Below are 24,150 nucleotides of genomic sequence, written 5' to 3'. Positions count from 1 at the left end.
GAGTTGGAAAACATTCTTGGTCAGCTCCCAAGCTGGGCTGTAGGTAGTGGTGCGGTAAGGAAGCTCTGTTTGTTGTTGTTCTGTTGCTCAGTTGTGTCCGACTCTTTTTGACACCATGGACTGCCTGTCCTTCACTATCTTCCGGAGTTTGCTCAAACTCATCTCCTTTGAGTTGGTGATGCCATCCAACCATCTATCTTCTGTCGGCCCCTTCTCCTCCTAACCTTAAATCTTTCCCAACATCAGGGTCTTTCCCAATGAGTCGGCTTTTCACATCAGGTGGCCAAAGTAGTGGAGCTTCAGCATCAGTCCTTCCAAGGAAATCAGGACTGATTTCCTTTAGGATTGACTGGTTTGATCTCCTTGCAGATCAAGGGACTCTCGAGTCTTCTCTAACACCACAGTTCAAAAGCATCAGTTCTTTGGAGCTCATCCACCCAAAAAGCCTGCTGGGCTTTGATTGGGATTGTATTGAATCTATAAATCAATTTGGGGGATGGCATGTTAACTATATTGCATCTCCTTAGCCATCAAAATCGCTCCTTTTATTTAGGTGTTCTTTGATTTCTTTCATCAGTATTTTGTAGTTTTTAGCATACTATAAAGTTAGATTTATATCTATTTATATCTATTGGGGCTTATAAGTAATCTTGTTGTCAACAAAGAAAGCTGTTTGGGTGTTTTTTTTAATTATTTATTTATTTATTTGTCCATATGACATGTGGGATCTTAGTTCCCTGGCCAGGGATCAAAACTGTGCCCCCTGCACTGGAAGCACAGAGTCCCAAATAAAGTTTTATTTTTTCCTTTTCAATCTATATGCCTTTTATTTCTTTTTCTTACTGCAACCTCCAGAAGAACATGGACTATGAATGGTGAAAAAGGACATCTTTGTTGGCTTTCTTAGAGGGAAACCTGCAGTCTCTCACCATTAAGTATACTGATAGCTCTAGATTATTTTGATGTTGTTGTTCAGTCGCTCAGTCGTGTCCCATGAACTCTTTGCGACCCCATGAACTGCAACACACCAGGCCTCTCTGTCCTTCACCAGGTGATTTTGTAGATGGCCTTTATCTGGTCAAGGAAATTCCCTGCTATCCTGAAAGTTTTTATAATGAACAAATATTGAATTTTGTCAAATGCTTTTTCTGCGCCTACTGATAAGAATATTCAGGTTTTCTTCTGTCTGTTAATGGGCATACATTGATTTTCAAATGTTGAACCAGCTGTGGATTCCTGGGATAAACTTTAGTTAGTTGTTGAGCATTTATATTTTTATAGATTGTTGGAGTCAATATACCAATATATTTTTTAAAACATCTTCTATTTAAACTTTTTTTTCTAATTTGTGATGTATTTTTGGCTGAGTTGGGTCTTCAGTGCCGTCTGTGGGCTTTCCCTGGTTGCGGCAAGCAGGGGCTGTGCTTGGCTGCAGTCTGCAGGCTTGTCGTTGCAGGGGCTTCTCTTGTGGCTGGACGCAGGCTCTGGGTGCCCAGGCTTCGGCCGTTGCAGCTTGCAGGCCCCTTGGTGTGGCATTCAGGCCTTCGGGCACTAGGGCTTTAGTGATTGGGTGTGTGGGCTCAGATGTCCTGCAGCATGTGGAATCTTCCAGGGCCAGGGATCAAACCCATGTGCCCTGCACTGCAGGCAGATTCCTGTCCGCTGTACCACGTGGGAAGTCCTGTGTCCTTATTCTTTTGAGGGTTTTGACAGCCTGGAAGGAGTTGATCCAGCAGCTTCTAACGCTCCACCAAGACTTGGGCACACTGGTAGCCGAGCTCAGGTTCTTCTCTTTCCTCTTCTTGTGGCTGCAGCCCTTTGGGGTTTTGCCTGTGTCTCACTTCTGCACACACGTTAGAACAGGATAAAGTTGTGAAACTCAGTTCAGAAACAGGATGTAGGAGGAAGCACTTGACTCCCGTGGCTAGATCTAGGTTGACTCGCCTCACGTTGCTGAGGCTCTGCTAAGTGCCGCGCCTCAGGGCAGCCCTGGGGACCGTGTGTCCCTGCTGCATTCATCCCAGCGGGTCTCTTAGCAGGTGCTCAAGGGAGGCTTTGTTTAGCTGGAGCTTTTTGCTCCTGTCTCTGTCCTCCCGGTTTCTTCCAAAGGCATCGAGACCAGGGTGGAGGCAGGGCTGCTCCTTGGGGACAGAAAGGCTCTATGTCTTACCAGCAGGCAGCTTCCAGCAGCCAGGAGGCCTGGAGTGAGCCTGCAGGCCCAGGAAGGGGAAACGTAGGGAGGGGCTGGGCTGCAGCCTTACCGGAGTTGTTTTGTAAGCAGAGGCCAAGAGGGTGGGGAACTTTCTGAAGGAAAGTCTTTGTTTTCACCTGGCACACGGGTGATTTGAAAGTGAGTCAGGTAGAGTGAGGCATGGGAGAAAGGCCTGCTTTGGGGAGTGATGTCACTGAAGCTGGGGGCGCGGACCACAGTTAACTGTGCCTTTGAACCAAGGATGTGGTGGCTGGAGAGGGAAGTGGTCAGGGTCAAGGCATATACTTCTGCCCCGTGGTCTTATCCCCTCTGGGGAGTCATTTTCTAAAACCTGGCCAAAGAGCAGCAGAGGGGACGCTGACAGCGCGCTGGAGGCAGAGGGCCTGGCACATTTTTTTCTTTCATCCAGGGCTTTGTCTGTGCAAAGCTCTAGACAGACGGCTCTGCCAGCTGGTTTGGAGCCTGTGGTCAGCAGTCTGAGGAATCCGAGGCAGCCACCTCCCATTTGAGCTCACAGGGGGAGTTTCTCATCTGCCCCCGAGAGCTGTGATGCAGGAGGGGCTCCCCACATCACCCCAAAGCTCCCCCGAGACATCTGTGCCACCTGTCACCCTCCTCCCTTCCTCCCCGCCGCCTCTGCATTCCTCTGGCTGGATTCTGCTCCTTATCCCCCTGCCGGACCCAGGCTCCCCGCCTCTGAGCCTTGCTGCTTCTCCCCCATCTCCATGGCATGTGTTTTCCAAGCCTGAAGTGCCACTGTGGCTCTTCCTGCTCAGTGATCTTCACTGGCTCCCCACTGCCCGCCCCTGCCGTCTCCTTTCTCAGTCCAGGACCTGTTGCCCCCCTTTCCTGCACCAGCTTTTCCATAACACAGGGAGGGTTTGCTTACCGTGGACAGCTCACCTGCCCCCGAATACCTGCCCCATGCTTCTCCAGCCTCGCCTTCCCACCAGGTTCTTCTGCTGGAAGCCTTCTTCCCCTTCGTGTGCTCAAATCCTGCAGCCCCTGAGTCCACCCTGAACCAGTCCCACTCTTTACAGAGGACATGCCTGCCTTCCTGCGCTCCAGCAGCCCTCCTCACAGATGATACCTCCCTGATGTTATTGTCCTTTGTTTTCTTTTCTTAAAAAAAAAATTTATTTGAGCTGCGCTGGGGCTTAGTTGCAGCATGCGGGATCTTGAATCTTCATTTGGGCATGTGGGCTCTTTAGTTACGGCATGCAGGATCTAGTTCCCCGACCAGGGATCAAACCTGGGCCCCCTGCTCTGAGTCTTAACCACTGGGCCACCAGGGAAGCCCTCGTCCCCTTTTTCTTTTAACGTCTCCGTGTCTGGGTCTGAGGCCCCTTGTCCTTTGAGGCAGGGCCTGGGTATAAACTGTCCTTCTGGTGTGCTTACTGCCTGCTGACAACTCGCCGTGCTTAGATGAGCCACCGGTTAACCCTTGCTGTGTGCCAAGAGCTTCTCAAACATCATCCCGTGTGACTCTTCTCAGAATACACGTGCAGGGACTTTTAATACTTGCCCTTTGTCAAATGTTCACAAGAGCACTGCCAGCTGTTCTAAATGTTTTGCTCGAATCGTCTCATTTAATCTTCACATCAGCTCTTTGTGGTAGGTTTTCTTCTTACCCCATTTTAAAGATGAGGAGACTGAGGCCTAGCGAGGTTAACTGGCCCATTAGTACTTGTGTTAAGTGACTATTTGACCCACGGGGGTTGCTGGCATGCTTTACTGCTCCTTTCAGGCTCACTTGTTCCTACTGAAGACCAGCCTCTGGCTTACGCTCAGGCCTCCTTCTCCTCTCTCTGGGTGCCATACGACAATCGTGTACCCTTAATCACTGTGGCTTTCCATCAATGATACATGCTTAGAATCCGTCAGTGGCTCTTGTGTACTTGCTTTGTCATTTTTAATCCCAGACTAATTTCTTTTTCCCCCAGGCTGGCACTGAGTTGGCATCATGCTGCCTGGGTTTTTAATCAAGGCATCCCACACCCACATTGTCAAATCCAGCAGGCACTTACTTCTGGCAGGCGCCCAGGGCTGGATGCCAGGCCTCCTGCTGGGGCTGGGCCACACAGCTTCTCCAAATATTTACTTCACCAGGATCTGGGCAAAGCACTGAATGGCGTAACTCTCTCCCTCCTGAGTCAAGGTTTCCTCAGGATCACCCTTGGCAAAATGGAAACCAGCGTAACCTTGTGTTCCTAAGCAGGGCTGGGAACATCGTTAGGACTCAATAAATAATGACTGAATAAATAACTTTATTCTTCTTTCCACTGTAAAGACTGGGGTTGCCTGAATGGGAAACCAGGGAAGTTCTGAAAACAGATGCATCAGTTAGCTTATGCTGCATGACAAACGGTCCTAAAATCTTGGCGGCATCACCAGGTCTTCACTGCTCACGTGGTGGAGGTCAGCTGCGGTTGGCCCTGCTGATCATGACCCCGGCTTGCTTCTGTGTCTGGAGGCTGGCTTCTCGTCCGATCTGGACTGGGTTCATCTGGGGTAACTGAGTTTCAGCACTGTCTGAGTGTCTGCCACCAGACAGTTCCTTCTTAGATGCCACTGCAGGGGAGCCCAGACCTAGAGCTGGCGGAGGTAGCCTCTGAAACTGTCGGTGGCATTTTTTCATTTTTCTCAGCTGAGCCCAGAGCATCCAGACCCAGCAGTTGTCGCCCCAGCAGAGCCTCTCGTTGAGGTCCCTCCAGGTCAAGCATCTTTTTGGGGGTGTGACATGGGATGGAGGTGGGGATTTATGGAGCCGTCCTCAGCCATCCCCACTGCAGCCAGCGGCTATGCTGTGTAATCGTCGGCGACCGGGTTCTTGGAGGCAACAGCTGCCTTCTAGCTGAGCCGCCTGAGAGCCCTCGGCCAAGGGGCTGTGTCTACGCCAGGGTCCCAGGTGGGGACCCAGATGTGATCCCTCACCTGGGCCCCCCGCTGCCCTCTGAACGGACCTCAACTTCCCTTTGCACAAGAATCAAAACACGAAACCCAGAACAATGCATATGCAACTTTCAAAACAGGCCAGGCGGGACCTTTTTTTTTTTTTTTTTTCGGTTTAAGCGCCTGCTCCAGCTACTATGGTTGTACCGCAAATTACCGCTAAAGTTAGTGTGTGTAAAACAGCCATTGGCTAGGCTCACAGATTATTTGGGTCAGGAGTGTGGGCGGGACACGGTGAACAGGGCTTTGTCTTTGCTCCATGGTGACTGGGCAGCTGGGAGAACTTGAGAGCTGGTGCCTGAGGAGCGAAGGCTTTGCTTTCTCGTGTATTGAGCTAGGTGCTGACTGGTAACCCACCCTCAGCTGGGGCTTTGGCCAGACACCCACTCTCGGCCTCCCCAAGTGACCTGGTGGGAGAGCTCCAGGGGTGCATTCGCAGATGGGAGGGGGGCTCAGGGAAGTGGCATCAGGGTCCCTGACCCAGCCGTGGAAGGCCTGTGGTGTCACTTTGACCACCTGCCAGGAGGCCATTCAGGCAACCCAGGTTCAAGGCAGGGGATGCATTCTGCTTCTGGGTGAGGAGCGGCCAGGGTCTAGAAGAGCACAGGAGCCTGGAATTGTTGCTACGGCTATTCTCTGAAAGCGCAGTCAGCTGGCATGCAGCAAGGAGGGGTGAGATGTTCCTCCTACCCCTCACTGCTGAGGCCGAGGGCGTCAGAATATCTGGCTGCAGGGAGTTTAAGCTCTTGTGGAGTCCAGTCCCTCCTGTCTCCTACCCCAGACCACTGAGTCCTCAGGTAGAGCTTTATTAAAGCTTTGCCAGCGAGGTCATCTGCCCGGTCCCACATGCATGCGTGTTAAGTTGCTCCAGTCGTGTCTGACTCTTTCCAACCCCATGGACTGTAGCCACCGGGCTCCTGGGATTTTCCAGGCAAGAATACTGGAGTGGATTGCGATGCCCTCCTCCAGGGGATCTTCCAGACCCAGGGATCCAACCCACATCTCTTTCATCTCTTGCATTGGTAGGCAGGTTCTTTACCGCTGGGACCACCACCTGGGACCTCAGCCTGGGGAGGAAAAAAAAAAAAACATAAAAGGGGGCAGAAGCAGGGTTCTGTGATTAAGAACCAAACTGTGGAATTGGGTGGAAAAGACTGAATCCCGTCCTGGGCAAACAGTTCTATGGCCCGGGGCGGGCACTTCCCACATCTCCGTTTCCTCATCTGCCTAAGAGTACAACCTGGGGCCAGGCTCGTGGGCGGTACCTGATGAGCAGTAGGGATCCCTGAGAATAAGCTTCCTCATTTCAGCACTTTGTAGAAAGCTCACGTCCCAGCAAGGGCCGTTGACCCTGCCCCTGCACCCCCAGTCCTGGAGAAGATTCTCAGCAGTCTCTCTTATTTTCTTTTAATGATTCATCAGGGAACCTCTGAGAAACACTAGCTCCTACTCTTGAGTCAGACCCTGGGGGGGGGTCACACTGGGGGTGGGGGTCTTTTCATCCCATTCTCTAGGTTTTAGAATCTTTAAAAAAGAGAGAGAGAGCATTTCGTGTATTTTCTGTTTTCCCCCATTCTAAATTAATACTGTGGTTCCTCGGTTAAGGACTTCCTGTTTCAATAGGATAATTTAGTAAAAGTGACGTTACTGGATCAACAGATGTGCTAATTCTTTTTAGATACATGCCAGTTGGGTGTTAAATCTGGCAGTGCCTCCCAAGCGTGCTTAGTATTAATCCTCAGGCGTTAGTTCACTGCTAACTGTTACTTCTGGTTCACTGTGTGTATTTGGGGGTGAAGCACCAGGACGCTCTGTGTGTTACTGGAAGTTATTCTCATCGCATCTTTACCTGCGTTACCTGTGGCAGCAGTCACCACCAGCTCATGCCCAATCCTCCTTGATTTTTTTTTCCTGTACCTCGTGGCACATGGGATCTCAGTTTCCTGACCAGGGATGGAACCCTTGCCCCCTGCAGTGAAGCTTGGAGTCCTAACCTCTGCACCACCAGGGAATTCCTTCCATCCTCCTTGAACTATATCTTCACCTCCTTAGACTTCCCTTTGTGTTTTTAATAGCTTTGTTGATGTATCATGTACATACCGTAAAAGCTCCTCGTTTTAAGCGTACACTTCAGTAATTTTTAGTAAATTGACAGGGTTGTGCAACCATCACCGTAATCCCATTTTAGATTTTTTCCGTCATTCCCAAAATATCCCTCTTGCACACTTGCTCCCATATAATTCTTAAGAAGCCGCTGCTGTACTGCTGTGTTTATCTCATCCATAAATATTTCAGGGTGTGTGTGTGTGTCCTTTTTTTTTTTTTTTTGCTGCACCACATGGCATGCGGGATCTTATTTCCCCAGCTAGAGATTGAAACTGGGCCCCCTGCGTTGGAAAAGCAGAGTTTTAACCACTGGCCCACCGAGGAAGTCCCAGGGTGTGTCTCAGTCGCCCAGCACTCTACGTGCTTGCTGTGGTGGCCCCTACTAAGGCAGCACCCCTCCCGCTTGTGCCCCCAAAGCAAACCCCTGCGTTCAGTGCTAACTCCTGAAACCCAAGAGCTAAGGCCACGTGATTGCAGAGAAGAGGCTGCAGTCCACCCACAAGCCATGTTTACACTGGGGCGCTGGTGAGAATCCAGTTTTGCCCCAAATTCAGTCCTGCGCCCATCATCGAAGGCCCCCTCTGTGCTGGGCCCTGTGGGTGCAGCAAGGAATTGGTCCTGGGCCCTGCCCTTGTGCCCACCACTGAACTGCATACAGAGAAGAGTGCCCAGGGCGGGGGTGGCCGGCTGGTCACACACCACTGTGGCCTGATCCGCACCTGAATGTGTGTGTGTGTGTTTTGCAGAGCTTCCTGATGACCCCTTGTTTCTGGGGTCAGAGCCTGCACCTGTCTCAGAGGCACCAGAGAAGCCTGCACGCACCGGTCCCCTCCCATGTGTTAACAGTGGGGCCTGTCCCGGGCGATGCTTTCTCTCTCTCTCCCCTTCTCAGCATCAGGGAGCAAGAGCGTGGTCCTGCCGGGTGCCTGGAAGGTGGAAGGCCTCAGGAGTGGGTGGACTGTAAACTGTATTCATTCATTCCAACCAAAAACATTATCTGTGGAGAATCCACGTGCCATTCAAGGTCCTGACTTGGGAACACCGACAGTGAGCAAAACAGACCAAAACCCTCAGCATCATGGGGCTTACAGTCAGGGGTGACAGACGATAAAAACTAAACAGGTGAAAGATCTTGCTTGCTGGGGCTTGAAGCAGAATAAATGAGTGAGGAGAGACTACAAATGATAAAATACTCATCTTTTTAAAAAGCAGGGTATCAGGACTTCCCCGGTGGTCCAGTGGTCAGGATGCCGCTTTCCAGTGCAGGGGGCACAGGTTCCATCCCTGGTTAGGGAGTTAAGATCCCATAAGCCTCCTGGGCAAAAAAAAAAAAAAGACATAAAAAGAAACCAGAAGCGATATTGTAACAAATTCATTAAAGACTTTCAAGATGGTCCACATAAAAAAAAAAGCCTTCCAAAAAATGAAAAGTAGGGTATAAAACAAGGGGTCATCAGGAAGCTCTGCAAAACACACACACCAGGGTTTCCCTGGTGGCTCAGTGGTAAAAAAAATAAAAAAAAAAAAATCTGCCTGCCAGTGCAGGGGACACGGATTTGATCCCTGATCCTGGAAGATCCCACGTGCTGCAGAGCAACTCGGGCCATGTGCCACAGCTACTGAGCCTGCGCTCTAAAGCCACAGCTTCTGAAGCCTGCATGCCTAGAGCCCACGCTCTACAACAGGGAAGCCACTGCGATGAGAGGCCCGTGCACCACGTCTGGAGAGTAGCCCCCACTCACCGCAACTAGAGAAAAGCCCACGCGGCAACAATAAATAAGTAAAATTTATCTAGCGCAGCCAAAACTAAATAAAAATTATTTTAAACAACTGTATATAGCATGCAATCCAGTCTTTGAAAAGGAAAAATAATACTGCTGATGCTAAGTTACAGCAGTTGTGTCCGACTCTGTGTGACCCCATAGACGGCAGCCCACCAGGCTCCCCCGTCCCTGGGATTCTCCAGGCAAGAACACTGGAGTGGGTTGCCATTTCCTTCTCCAATGCATGAAAATGAAAGGTAGAAAGTGAAGTCGCTCAGTCATGTCCGACTCTTCGTGAGCCCATGGACTGTAGCCTACCAGGCTCCTCCGTCCATGGGATTTCCCAGGCAAGAGTACTGGAGTGGGTTGCCATTGCCTTCTCTGGAAAAATAATACATATGTGCTCAAAACATCCATATGTAGAAAGAAATACCCTAAACTCCAGAGGTGGTAGTTATCTCTGAGAAATGGGACTATGGGTGATTTTTTGTTTTTTTAGACACTTCATGAATTGATTTTCTATTCTGTGTATTTTAGAGTGACCCTATTATGTAAGCAGGATGCCTGACATGACTGTCATTTCTAAAGGGCCCCAACTTTCTGAGTCGGAGCCCCAGAGCCCTGCCTCCCAGTGTGAGAGCACTGGAGTCAAGGCAGGTTTCCTTTCTATTATCCAGGGTCCCACAGGTTGTTCTGTGCTTGCTCCCAGTGGGAAGCAGGCAGAGAGTTCAAGCCCTGGGCTGAAAACAGAGGCCAGGAGCCGGGAGAGGGGCCTGGAGAGACACAAGCAGGTCCCATGGGCTGGGCGGTGTGGTGGGGAGCAGGGGTGTGCAGCCATGTGCCGGGGCACAGCTGGCCCCACTGCCCTGCTGTGTGACGTTCAGCAAGTCGCTTAACCTCTCTGTGCCTTATTTTCCTTGTAAGAGGACAACAGGATTTGCCTCCTAGAGCACTTATCCCTGGGCCTGGGTAGAATGCCGTTAAAGATCTCCACGAGGTATCATAAAGCGCCTTTTACAACTTTGTATGGAATTTTTTTGGCGGGGGGGGGGGGGGGGGGAGGGGGCCAGTTCCATGCAGCTTGAGGGATCTTAGTTCCCTGACCAGGGATCGAACCTGTGCCCCCTGCAGTGGAAACGTGGAGTCCTAACCACTGGACTGCCAGGGAATTCCTCATATGTGATCTTTATAATACAAGAAAATAAAACAAATGAATTTTACCATGGAACAGTCCGTTGACACATGCCTTTCCATGAGCTGGCGCGGGCCCATTTTCTGGAGACTGGAGGAGGGGGTTTCACTGACAGGCAGGAGTGCGCATACGTGAGCCCAGGGCAGAGCTCAGCCGCAGCTGGAATATCGCAGTCTCCTGCTGTCCTCCCGCCCCCAGGCAGAGCCGCCGATGGGCCCGCTTACATCTACAGATACACTTCCCCATCACGGCATCATCAGCCACATCTCTGACTTTTTGAGCAAGCTCAGCTTTCATCTCCTGGGCTTTTCCAGAAAAGCCTCTTAGAGGGGGTCTGCGGCCTATTGATGTTGCCTTTCATCACTTACTTTCCCTCCTCCTGCCTGTGTCTCTCACTGAAACACTATTCCAAGGTCAGAAGGAAAGCCCTGCGAGAGGGTGGGGTGGTGACCTGCCGGCACCCAGCCCCGGCAGGCTCTCACACAAAGGTGCGTGGTGCCATCTGCAGCCAGACGTGAGCAGGGTGTTAGGGGACAGACCTGCTGGGGGGATGTCCCTGAGCAGTTCATCTCCTGAGCACCGCCTCTGGAAGCTTGTCCAGAAATTGTCTTAGACTTCAGATTTCCATTTGCTCTTTGAAGGAGACCCACCCAGCCTGAAAACCTGGGCCCACTGCCTGGCACAAGGCCATGGACCTCAGATCTGCCTGTATGAGTTTCCCAAGTTCTCAGAGGGTGACAGTCATTTCTCTCGGTGATGTTCAGTTGGTTTCATCTGCTGTGAAATTGAAACTCATGCTGCTTTCACAACACTCATCTCCTTTCTCATAGGAAGAATTCTGATAGCACGCAGTCAGAAAGAACTCCGTCTAGGGGAGAAGGAGTGGTTTCTCATCTGAGTGAAAGCCAGGCTGTCTCCAAACAGTGCCATGGCAGGTCCGAGAGACATGGCTTTGAGTTGAAGGTTCTTGCAACGTGACTTTTAAACCCCTGGACATTTATATTAGATGACTTATTTTCAACTTGCGTGACAGTTTGTTATAAAAGAACAGATTGGGAATTCCCTGATGGTTAAGACTCAGAGCCTTCACTGCCAGGACCTAGGTTCAGCCCACAAGCCGCATGGCACAGCCAAAAAAAAAGAAAAGACCTTTATGAGAGGATCTGGAGAATTCCCAGGGATGGGGGAGCTTGGTGGGCTGCCGTCTATGGGGTCGCACAGAGTCGGACACGACTGAAGCAACTTAGCAGCAGCAGCAGAGAATTCTATGAATAGAGGAGCCTGCTGAGCTACAGTCTGTGGGGTTGCAAAGAGTCGGATGTAACTGAGCAACTAACACACACACACACACACAGGAGGCTGCCAGAGAAACAAATGAGTCCTTTAGGTGGTATCACACTGATATTACTCTAAACAGAACCGATTGTGTCTTCCAGAAATTCTCCAGCCTGCTTCACTTCAGTTTCTCTGAGTTCAGACTTTTTTAACTGGGAACACGAACAGGTCCTAATAGATAAACAATAAGGACTTAACAGGGAACTATATTCAGTATCTTATAATAACCCATAATGGAAAAGAACCTGAAAAAGTATATATATATATAAAACTGGTATATATATCAGTTGTCCACATCCCAGCTCTTTTCTCTCCGCTGTCTGTTCTTTCTCTTGCTTCACCCTTCCGCATGCGCCCTGAGTGTCCGTCTGGAGGATTCAAGGCATTTGCAGAGGTTACTCACTGGCCCTGGAGGAGTTCCTGAAAAGCCTAGAATAAAGTACACTAGCTAAGATGCTGGCTGGCTAAAGTAGCAATGATGCCTCCTTGGGCAGAAAGGAAGCTTTTGGTAGCACGCACGAGTATACACCATCTGCCCTCTAAACGAGATTGGCCAGAATCGGGCTTTACGGAGAAGACTGCATGACTGGCGGCCTGAGACCCAGGGATGAGAATTCGGGAAGTCTTATTTCATAGTCAGGGTTCCCAGAGAAGATGGAGATGGGTTGGGGTCATAGAGCAATCGTGTGCTTCTCGGCTCAGCCCTGGGGCTCAGAGGGGAAAACCTGCCTGGGCCCCTTCTGTTGCTTGGGGAAACTTACCCGTGTGTCCGCAGACTCAGTCCCAGATAAAGACTGGTAAAAATGATTCTAATCTGTGCATTCAATGAGGTGCAAAATTGCTTCTCCACCTCGAAATCACACTGCATAATCCTGGGTTATTTGCATTTTAAGTGAATTAAACCACCCCAGCCTGTGTGAGAGGATCCATGCCAGGTGGAGGGACCCCCCACCTCACTCCCCAGATAGAAGAGGGCTGGAAATGGGGGGATGTTGATGGAGCAGCCGAGCTCTGACCATCAGGCACACTCCTAGGTGAAGCAAAGACTCCCTTTGGAGCTTTGAAACAGCCTCAAGGCGTGAATCATTATATCATCCGTGGCCAGTGGGCTGGAGAGGAACCGAAAAAATGAAAATCCTCAGGCTGCTCATTAGCGAAGGGAAATATGCAAACATTGAGGGTCTCCATGTGTCAGGGCCACATTCTTCTGCTTTGATCTGTTAAGTAGAACACTCTTCATGCCCACTTTAGGCCTCAAGCTGAACTGTTCTTTGCTGGCTGACGTCCCTGTAACCTAGGCCCCTGATAGAATGCTAGAATGAGGAGCTTTAGAAAACAGCGTTTTTAGCATTGGCCAGCCTTAGATTTCGTGATTGAATTCTCTTTATAGCTGCTCACTTTCTGCAGCGAGGTTTCCCCACGGCAGCACAGTAGCTTGAGGGCTACACTTGAAGCCAGATAGTTCTTTATTATGGGGACTGTCCTGTGCATGGAGGGGTGGCAGCATCCTCCCACCACACACACACACACACACACACACACACACACACACACACACACACACACACACACACACACACACACACACACACACACTGTGACCACCAGGAATGTCTGCAGACATCAACAACTGTCTCATAGAACACAACACGCCCTTGGACAGTCACTGTTCTGTAGGCCAGAGGCAGTAGGAAAGATTTAACCTTTGTCCTAAAGTGGTTGTGCTTTTAATATTGACCGAGACTTTACATACGTTTAACACCTGTGTGTTATCAGTTCATCCCCATTTGGGGTGAGCAAGACTTTGTTCTCTGTGAGTGGCCTTCACAGAAACTCAGCCTTCTCTTCCCTCTTCCAGTCTGCCCTCCCATGGTATTCTTTTTTTTTTGGCCATGCCGTGCAGCATGTGAGATCTTAGTTCCCCAACCAGGGATTGAACCTGGATCCCCTGCATGGGATGCATGTCGTCTTAACCGCTGGACCACCAGAGATGTCCCTCCCATAGTATTCTTATGTTGCTAATAATTGACCCAACCTGCTCATTCATTACTAGGTCACAAGTTTATTACTTCTGCACACTCATTCATTCAGGTAACAATATACTTAGTGAATTCTCATAGCAGGCCCCGGGATGCCGGGGGACGGGGCGTGGAGCAAGCAACACCTTGTAGCCGGGATCCCCACACGTTTGATGATGCGTCTGGCCTCCTCAGCTCATTTGTGGTCAGGGCTTACATTTTGGAGAGCAGAACTGCATCCAAAGTGGAGGTACATGATCCCTGGAATCAGACAGTCTTAGGATTCAGATCCCTCCTCCACTGCTTACAAACTGGGTGTTAGTCACTCAGTCGTGTCCAACTCTTTGCGACCCCATGGACTGTAGCTCACCAGGCTCCTCAGTCCATGGGATTCTCCAGGCAAGAATACTGGAGTGGGTAGCCATTTCCTTCTCCAGCGGATCTTCCCAACCCAGCTATTGAAACGGGTCTCCTGCATTGCAGGCAGATTGTTTACTGTCTGAGCCACCAGGAAAGCTCTAACTGGGTAGCCATGGGCTGATGATGGAGCCTGTCTGCCTGCATTTCCCCACAAGCAGACATGGGGGGGATTTTGCTGACTCGGCAGAGTTCTGGACCGTCGCAACGAGATCATGTACATCAGCCAGTCAGATCAGATCAGATCAGTCCCTTAGTTGTGTCCGACTCTTTGCGACGCCATGAATCACAGCACGCCAGGCCTCCCTGTCCATCACCAACTCCCAGAGTTCACTGAGACTCACGTCCATCGAGTCAGTGATGCCATCCAGCCATCTCATCCTCTGTCGTCCCCTTCTCCTCCTGCCCCCAATCCCTCCCAGCATCAGAGTCTTGTCCAATGAGTCAACTCTTCGCATGAGGTGGCCAAAGTACTGGAGTTTCAGCTTTAGCATCATCCCTTCCAAAGAAATCCCAGGGCTGATCTCCTTCAGAATGGACTGGTTGGATCTCCTTGCAGTCCAAGGGACTCTCAAGAGTCTTCTCTAACACCACAGTTCAAAAGCATCAATTCTTCGGGGCTCAGCCTTCTTCACAGTCCAACTCTCACATCCGTACATGACCACAGGAAAAACCATAGCCTTGACTAGACAAACCTTTGTTGGCAAAGTAATGTCTTTACTTTTGAATATGCTACCTAGGTTGGTCATAACTTTCCTTCCAAGGAGTAAGTGTCTTTTAATTTCACGGCTGCAGTCACCATCTGCAGTGATTTTGGAGCCCAGAAAAATAAAGTCTGACACTGTTTCCACTGTTTCCCCATCTATTTCCCATGAAGTGATGGGACCGGATGCCATGATCTTCGTTTTCTGAATGTTGAGCTTTAAGCCAACTTTTTCACTCTCGACTTTCACTTTCATCAAGAGGCTTTTGAGTTCCTCTTCACTTTCTGCCATAAGGGTGGTGTCATCTGCATATCTGAGGTTATTGCTATTTCTCCCAGCAATCTTGATTCCAGCTTGTGCTTCTTCCAGCCCAGGGTTTCTCATGATGTACTCTGCATATAAGTTAAATAAATAGGGTGACAATATATAGCCTTGACAAACTCCTTTTCCTATTAGGAACCAGTCTGTTGTTCCATGTCCAGTTCTAACTGTTGCTTCCTGACCTGCATACAGATTTCTCAAGAGGCAGATCAGGTGGTCTGGTATTCCCATCTCTTGAAGAATTTTCCACAGTTTATTGTGATCCACACAATCAAAGGCTTTGGCATAGTCAATAAAGCAGAAATAGATGCTTTTCTGGAACTCTCTTCCTTTTTCGATGATCCAGCGGATGTTGGCAACTTAATCTCTGGTTCCTCTGCCTTTTCTAAATCCAGCTTGAACATCAGAAAGTTCACGGTTCACATATTGCTGAAGCTTGGCTTGGGGAATTTTGAGCATTACTTTGCTAGCGTGTGAGATGAGTGCAATTGTGCAGTAGTTTGAGCATTCTTTAGCATTGCCTTTCTTTGGGATTGGAATGAAAAGTGACCTTTTCCAGTCCTGTGGCCACTGCTGAGTTTTCCAAATTTGCTGGCATATTGAGTGCAGCACTTTCACGGCATAATCTTTCAGGATTTGGAATAGCTCCACTGGAATTCCATCACCTCCACTAGCTTTGTTCGTAGTGATGCTTTCTAAGGCCCACTTGACTTCACATTCCAGGATGTCTGGCTCTAGGTCAGTGATCACACCATCGTGATTATCTGGGTCGTGAAGATCTTTTTTGTACAGTTCTTCTGTGTATTCTTGGCACCTCTTCTTAATATCTTCTGCTTCTGTTAGGTCCATACCATTTCTGTCCTTTAGCGAGCCCATCTTTGCATGAAATGTTCCCTTGGTATCTCTAATTTTCTTGAAGAGATCCCTAGTCTTTCCCATTCTGTTGTTTTCCTCTGTTTCTTTGCATTGATCGCTGAAGAAGGCTTTATCTCTTCTTGCTATTCTTTGGAACTCTGCATTCAGATGTTTATATCTTTCCTTTTCTCCTTTGCTTTTCGCTTCTCCTCTTTTCACAGCTATTTGTAAGGCCTCCCCGGACAGCCATTTTGCTTTTTTGCATTTCTTTTCCATGGGGATGGTCTTGATCCCTGTCTCCTATACAAGGTCACAAACCTCATTCCATAGTTCATCAGGCACTCTATCTGTCAGATCTAGGCCCTTAAATCTATTTCTCACTTCCACTGTATAATCATAAGGGATTTGATTTAGGTCATACCTGAATGGTCTAGTGGTTTTCCCTACTTTCTTCAATTTCAGTCAGAATTTGGTAATAAGGAGTTCATGATCTGAGCCACAGTCAGCTCCTGGTCTTGTTTTTGCTGACTGTATAGAGCTTCTCCATCTTTGGCTGCAAAGAATATAATCAATCTGATTTTGGTGTTGACCATCTGGTGATGTCCATGTGTAGACTCTTCTCTTGTGTTGTTGGAAGAAGGTGTTTGTTATGACCAGTGCATTTTCTTGTCAAAACTCTGTCAGTCTTTGCCCTGCTTCATTCCGTATCCCAAGGCCAAATTTGCCTGTTACTCCAGGTGTTTCTTGACTTCCTACTTTTGCATTCCAGTCCCCTGTAATGAAAAGGACATCTTTTTGGGGTGTTAGTTCTAAAAGGTCTTGTAAGTCTTCATAGAACCGTTCGACTTCAGCTTCTTCAGCGTTACTGGTTGGGACATAGGCTTGGATTACTTGGTCATGGTGGAGAGATCAACCAGTCAGTACACGATAACGATGGGGTAAATCTTCCATGGCAGAACAGTCAAACTGAGACAGAAGGAAAAAAAGCCAGCAGTAACTAAGGACATGGAGAAGGCAATGGCACCCGACTCCGGTACTTTTGCCTAGAAAATCCCGTGGATGGAGGAGCCTGGTGGGCTGCAGTCCATGGGGTTGCTAGAGTCAGACACGACTGAGCGACTTCACTTTCACGCATTGGAGAAGGAAATGGCAACCCACCCTAGTGTTCTTGCCTGGAGAATCCCAGGGATAGGGGAGCCTGGTGGGCTGCCATCTATGGGGTCGCACAGAGTCGGACACGACTGAAACCACGCAGCACTAGTAGCAGCGGCAACTAAGGACATGCCGCCTTCGTGGGCCTTTCCCAGAGTGCAGTGTGAGTCTATGTTATTCATTAACCAGACCTCCTCAAAGCAGAGAGATGGACTCAACCTTTGAGAAGAAGGCCTCTTTCTTCAGATTCTTTATAACTCTATGGTTAATATATTTCTTTTCCATCTCAAACAAGGGCCCACACTGACCAAAGGCTTATCTGTACATGCATAATTGAAAAAAACAAAAACACTTCAGCAAATTGTGTACTCAATGCTGACCTGTCAATATGATACATAATTTCTTTGTCTCAAAAATGTATGAAACCGCACCTCTGACTTCTGCTCAGTGGAGGAGTTCGCAGAGTTTCTGAGATTCTGTTTGCCAGGCTATCATCCTCAGCTTGACTCAAATAAAATTCTCTTATCTGTCTTCTTTGCTGGATTGTTATTTGATTTCCTGTCAACAGTAACTTACTGTCTGCCAGCTGGTAGGTTATTTGTATGAAGGGACATCTTGGTGGGTCAAAAATAGTCAAGTATTGGCAACTTTCTAGGTCAGCCTCACATGTAAACCTGGGGGCCACTATCTGACCGACTCTGGAGGTTGAGCAGATAAGAGGAGTGGTCCTGCCTGGCTCTCTCCAGAATTCCTGCCTTCTCTCTAAGGTTGCACCCTGCTGCTGCATAGACTCCTTAGAGCAGACATGCCACTCCCTCCCATCCTCAGTGTTCCCAGGGGCTTGTGCATCAAAGCCTTGTCCTGTGGGGAAACTGCTGTTCCTTGCCAATTTGTGAGGAAGTAACCTCAATTGTGGCAGCTCCTCAGTTCCCTGTGGTTGGTTGTGTTCCTGTTGTTTCGTTTTATAAATCTGTCTTATCCCTGTGTTCATTTTATCTTATTTTGTTTTTTTGGGCATGCGGGATGTTAGTTCCCTGACCAGGGATCGAACCCGAGCCCCCTGCAGTGGAAGTGCAGAGTCTTAACCATTGACCTCCAGGGAAGTCCCTGTTGTTTGGTCGTTCGTGCCCTGGGTGCCCATCTCGGGTGGGCGTTCCTCTGATGTCTCCGTGTTCCCACCCCAGGCCATGCTGCTGATCGCCTTCATCTGCGTGAGGAGCTCTCTGTGGACGAGCTACAGCGCCTACAGCTACTTTGAGGTGGTCACCATTTGCAACTTGATCATGATCCTCGCCTTCTACCTGGCGCACCTCTTCCGCCTGCCCCGCGTGCTCACCTGTATCAGCTGGCCCCTGTCGGTAAGGGAGTGGCCCGGCTGCGCTCCGCCCGCACGGGTCAGGACGCCGGCTGGGCGCTGGGGCCCGACGCCCTTCCAGCCTACCCGCCCCGCCTCCTTGGCTGCTTCAGCCCTGAATTTCCCACTGCTGGGTGGCCCTCTCTGCCTCCGGTCCTACTGGCCTCTAAAACTCACCTTCAAGCTGCAAGAAGGCTGTGCTTCTCATCTCAATGCTTCTTTTCTCAAATGACAGAAAATGGGCTGTGTGGCGGGTGGGGGGGTGATCTGGAGGCGGAACGTGGAAGGATAAAGCTGATAGAGGTGCTGGGTATTCACACTGTCGTACGTATAGGATCTGTCAGCTGAAGTGGACAGGCAGAGTCTGAAGAAAGATATCAGAAGTTGCTAAGGTTTCTTCTTCCCATTATATTATTTTTTAAACGGCTTTATTTACACCTTGGTGACATGTCATACAATTACCGATTGAAGTGTACAGTTCAGTGGATTTCCGTATGTTTTTAGACTTGTGCAACCGTCACCTCATTTTTAGAATATTTTCATCACCTCAAAAAGAAACCCTGTACCCTTTAGCTGTTACTTCCTACCCCGAATCTCCTCCAGTCCTGAGCTACTGCTAATTGACTTTCTGTCTCTATAACTTTTCCTGTTCTGGAGATTTCATGTAAGTAGACTCATATATGTGGTCTTCTGTAACTAGCTTCTTTCACTTAGTAGAGTGTGTATCGGTTTATCTATTTATAGCATATATCAGTACTTCATTGCTTTTTATAGCTAACAAATAATCCATGGAAAGGATATACCATATTTTGGTTTTTTGTTGATTTGTTTGTTTGCTGGGGGTGCACCATGTGGCATACGGGATCTTAGTTCCCTGACCAGGGATCGAACCCATGCCCCCTGCAGTGCAAGCACGGAGTCCTAACCACTCAATCACATTTTGTTTATCCATTTATCATTGATGGATATTTGGGTTGTTTCCACCTTTTGGCAATTGTGAATCCTGCTGCTGTGCACATTTGTATACAAGTTTTGTGTATGGACGTGTTTTTATTTCGCTTGGGAATATACCTAAGAGTGGGATTGCTGGGTCACATGGTAACTGTTTAATTGTTTGAGGAACTGCCCGGCTATTTTCCAAAGTGGATGTACCATGTTGTATTCCAGCAGTCTTCCCACTCGTTCTTTTTCAGGATTATTTTGAATTGTTGTAGTTCCACAAGAACTTTATAATCAGCTTTTCAGTTTCCACAAAGAAGTTAGCTGAGATTCTAATAAGAATGACATTGAATCTGTAGATAAATTTGGAGAGTCTTGCCATTTTAATAATAATATAAAGTCTTGTGATCCATGAGCATGGAAGGTTTTTCCATTTATTTAGATCTTCTAAAACTTCTTTCAACAATGTCAAGTAACTTTCAGAGTATGAGTTTTATACTATTTTTCTTCAGTGTGTTGCTAAGTGTCCTACCCTTTGTGATACTATTTCAAATGTAATTATTAATTTCATTTTCAGATTGTTCACTGCAAGTGGATAGAAATACAATTGATTTCTGTTTATTGATCTTGTATCCTCAATCGTGTTGAAATCATTTATTAGATCTAATAGACGGTTAGTGGACTCCTTAGCGTTTTCTATCTATGGGAGCATACTGTCTGTAAAGAGATAGTTTTACATTTGTTTGCAGTCTGGATGCTTTTTACTTCATTTTCTTGACTTATTGCAAGAAATTGAATGTTGAAGTGGCAAGAGCAGATATCATCTTGTTCCCAATCTTAGGAGGAGAGTATTAGGTTTTATCATTAAATGTAACATTAGCTGGGGTTTTTATAGATAAGTGTTAGTCACTCAGTCATGTCCAACTCTTTGCAACCCCATGGTTTGTAACCTGCCAGGCTCCTCTGTTCATGGAATTCCCCAGGCAAGAATACTGGAGTGGGTAGCCATTCCCCTCCTCCAGGGGATCTTCCTCATCCAGGGATCAAACCCAGGTCTCCTGCATTGCAGGCAAATTCTTTACTGTTTGAGCCACCAGAGATGATATTGATTTTCCAGGCAAGAGTACTGGAGTGGGGTGCCATTGCCTTCTCCCTCAAATAGAAGAAGTTACCTTTAATTCATTTGTCTATTAAGACAATCATGTAGGGTGATTAATCGCTTTAGGATTTTGTTATTGCACTGATTTTCATATGTGGAACTATCTTTGCATTCCTGGGGGAAATTCTGATTGGCTGTGATGTATAATTCAGTTTACATGTAGCTGGATTTGGTTTGCTAGTCTTTTGTTGAGCATTTTTGCATTGATATTCATAAGAAATATTATTGGTCTGTAGTTTTCTTGTGATGTCTTTGGTTTTGTTATCAAAAGTGTTTCCTTCTCTTATGTTTTTTAGAAAAGTCTGGGAAGAGTTGGTATTGATTCCTCTCCAAATGTTTGTAATTCTGCATGGAAGCCATCTGGTCTGGGCTTTTCCTGTGGGTAGTGTTTTTATTATTCATTCAGGTTCTACTATTTTAGATCTTATTCAGATTGAGTCATTTTCAGTAGCATGTCTTTCTAGGAATATCTCCATTTCATCTAACTTATCTAACTTATTGGTGTACAGCCTATCACAGTATTCTTTTAAAATCCTTTTTATTTCATCAGTAGTGATGTCTCCTCTTTCATTTCTGATTCTGGCCATTTGAATGTTTTTCCTCTCTTGTTTTTTTCCCCTTGGTCAGTCTAGCTAAAGTTTTCTTTATGTTGTTGATCGTTTCAAGGAACCAACTCTCGATTTCATGGCCTTTCTCTGTTGTTCTTTTCTCTGTATCATTCATTTCTGCAGTAATCTCTGTTTCCTTCTTTCTTCTTCTTGTGGGTTTTAGCTTGCTTTTCTTTCCCAGTGTCCTAAGGTGAAGGTTTAGCTTATTCGTTGGAAACCTCTCTTCACTTTTAATATATGCCCTAACAGCTACAAATGTCTCTGTAGAGCACAGTCCACTGTCGGTGGCCCTAAGCCCCAGTTCATCCTTCTGATCTGGTGTTGGTAGGGAAGGGGTGGCATGAGGAGAAGCATCCTCTTGTTGTCAAAAGACAGAGACCCCACCTCCTCCAGGACCTGCAAAGCCCGCATTTAATCGTGGAGAGTGAATGGGGCATAAAGAGATGGCCCTGTGGACCCAAGGGAAGCAAAGACGAGGTCAGCCCTTCCTGCTGACCCTCGGCAGTCTGGCCTGCAGGCATGTTTTCAACAGCCAAGAAGAGGGAAGAAAAAATGCGGGTAGAACTGGGAGGACTGTTGTCCACAGAATGGGGAGGCCCTCCAGGCAGCCATCAAAGCCAGCACGTTGCGAGCCCAGACCTTTCTCTGCAGCAGAAGCGAAGGCACACATCTCTCTAAGGAGCTTTGCTTCTCAGAGCTGGAACTGCACTGAAACACTCCAGCCTGGAAGTTGCAAGCAGCTCATTTGCTTGTTAGGAGCTTTAGCCAGAGGTCCAGGTAACCATGGACAGCCTGACCTCAGGAGTGCAGCCATCCTTAGGGGACCTGTCTGCTCACCTGAGAAGCATCTTTATCTTTGCCGCCTCTCTTCCTGCTTGCCTAGCGTCTTTTCTCTCCTGCTTGGCCTCATCCTGGCCAGCTGTCCTTTCTTGTTGCCTGTGAGCTCCACTGCTCCTGCTGGGGTGTTACCGGGAGAAGAAGTGTCTCCCTCTCCCCCCATCCTTCTCTTTTGAGAACCGGGAGTGGAGCTCCCTACCCACTGGTCTGCTTTGTTTCTGCCCCCAGGAACTCCTGCACTATTTAATTGGTACCCTGCTCCTCCTCATCGCCTCCATCGTGGCAGCTTCCAAGAGTTACAGCCAGAGCGGACTGGTGGCTGGAGCGGTGAGGACGTTTCCCAGGAGGCGGCAGGGAGGAATTCCTATTCTGAATGCCCACTTTCTTCCTCACAGGGCAGCAAAGGGATTGTTCTCTGGGGCCTTTCTTTCTCAGGATCAGTCTCCACCTTGATCCACCAGCAGCAGTCCCCAGAGAGCCTGAAACTTGGGCCCATGGCAGAGGGTTTCAGGTGGTGATGGGCAGGGCTGTGCAAACTCAAATGGCCCCAGTGGCCCAGACCTCTTTCTCTTACAGCCACTCCTTAAATCAGGGGATAAGTAGGTTTTAATTCTCATGCTTGCCCTGGTCATTCGCTCGGGGCTGCTTCAGCCCTGTGCAGGGAAGGGTTCTGAGGCACCTTTGGGGCCCAGGGAACAGTCCTGGGATCAGCTATCCACCAGGAGTCTCAGCTTTGCTATTCCTGACTATTCTCAGTATTCAGGCCAGGAAATAACACTCCTGTACCTTTCAGAGGTGAAGACTGCCCACTGGCTAACGTGAACAGAAGTAGCATGAAGTGGACAAAAATAGAGCACGGTGGGAGCTATGTGTATTTATCACCCAGAGACGCACAGATGTGTCTATGTGAGTGTGAGTCACTCAGTCATGTCTTGACTCTTTGCAACCCCATGACTGTAGCCTGCCAGGCTCCTCTGTCCATGGAATGAATTCTCCAGGCAAGAATACTGGAGTGGGTAGCCATTCCCTTCTCCAGGGTATCTTCCCAACCCAGGGACTGAACCCAGGTCTCCCACATTGTAGGCACATTCTTTACTGTCTGAGCCACCAGGGAACCCACATGTGTCTTAGAAGCCACATATGGGAAGCCTATTTTTTAAAAGATCTATAGGTTCCTGTCATCTGATTTCTGATTTAGCTTATTGTTTATAGTTTGGAAGCCTGTGGGTTACAACCGATTTGCCTCACTTTTCAAATGAGTTTGAGGAGAAGCTGTCTGTGTGATAGTCACTCACTTCCACATGGAACTCAAAATCTCTTGACTTCGGGCTGAGAGCCAGTGAGTGCCTGGGATCCACCAAGGGGTGGAGTCTGCAGGGGGCAGAAGGTCCCTGCAGAGGGGCAGCCAGACCTCTGAGCACTCACGCCACTTGAGCTTAGTCGTTCAGTCGTGGCCGACTCTTTGTGACCCCATGGACTGTAGCCTACAGGCTCCTCTGTCCATGGGTTTCTCAAGGCAAGAATACAGGAGTAGATTGCCATTTCCTGCTCCAGCGGATCTTCCTGACCCAGGGATGCAACCCTCGTCCCCTAAATTTGTGCCCCTTAAGCCCCTCCCATTCCCCTTCCCCACCGTGGAGGTTAGTTTCCAAGAGGAGGCATGTTTCCCACCTGCTCGCTGGCAGATGAAGCACAGAGGAGATTCGTGCCCACCGTGTTTCAAGACCACACGGGTAGAGTCCCACTGGGTTTTCTGATTCAGGTGGCACATGACAGTATTAGCCCTGGACTCCCAACAGCCCCCACTTGTCCTCCACCTGTCCTGTGGGAACCAGCATGGACCTGGAGAAGCCAGAAGAAGTGAAAAGATAAAGTCCGTGCTATATGAGAAAGTGATGCTCTTGCTTAGGAGGCCAGGGCTGTGAAACAATTAACACACAAGGCCCTGTCGTCCAGAAGCACATTATGTAGCCCTGTAATAAACTGTTCAATTATGCAGCGCGAACAGTTGGGGAGCAGGACAGTGTATAATGTGCTAATTGTGCAGAACAGACAATGAGAGGCTGGGACAGGCTGTAATAGGCTGATTATGTGGTGCAGACAATTGGTACAAAAGGAACCAGGGAGATGGACAAGGGGGAAGAGGAGGCTGACGGGGGCTGGGAGGGCAGCCACGTGTGGGAACCAGCAGGCAGGCAGGATAGTCCTGCGCGTGGGTTGGCTGCC

General features: G+C 48.6%; 1 protein-coding gene across 3 annotated transcripts in view; it reads left to right on the top strand.

Annotated features, from left to right (window-relative positions):
- CMTM7 (CKLF like MARVEL transmembrane domain containing 7) overlaps positions 1 to 24,150 on the top strand; it is a 124,379-nt gene that overhangs the window by 19,893 nt on the left and 80,336 nt on the right. For 2 of the 3 annotated variants that reach the window (XM_027522269.1, XM_027522270.1), the window contains exons 2-3: positions 18,212 to 18,385; positions 22,153 to 22,251. In XM_027522269.1, the coding sequence (XP_027378070.1) occupies positions 18,212 to 18,385; positions 22,153 to 22,251 (273 nt within the window). Of the gene's footprint in view, positions 1 to 18,211; positions 18,386 to 22,152; positions 22,252 to 22,717; positions 22,831 to 24,150 lie in introns of all 3 variants that reach the window. The other variant, XR_003507716.1, reaches the window with a different exon arrangement.

The sequence above is a fragment of the Bos indicus x Bos taurus genome, chromosome 22 (genome assembly GCF_003369695.1).
Source record: "Bos indicus x Bos taurus breed Angus x Brahman F1 hybrid chromosome 22, Bos_hybrid_MaternalHap_v2.0, whole genome shotgun sequence".
Classification (NCBI taxonomy): Eukaryota; Metazoa; Chordata; class Mammalia; order Artiodactyla; family Bovidae; genus Bos; species Bos indicus x Bos taurus.
The sequence above is the reverse complement of the archived record's forward strand: the minus strand, read 5'-3'. Positions and strand labels throughout refer to the sequence as shown.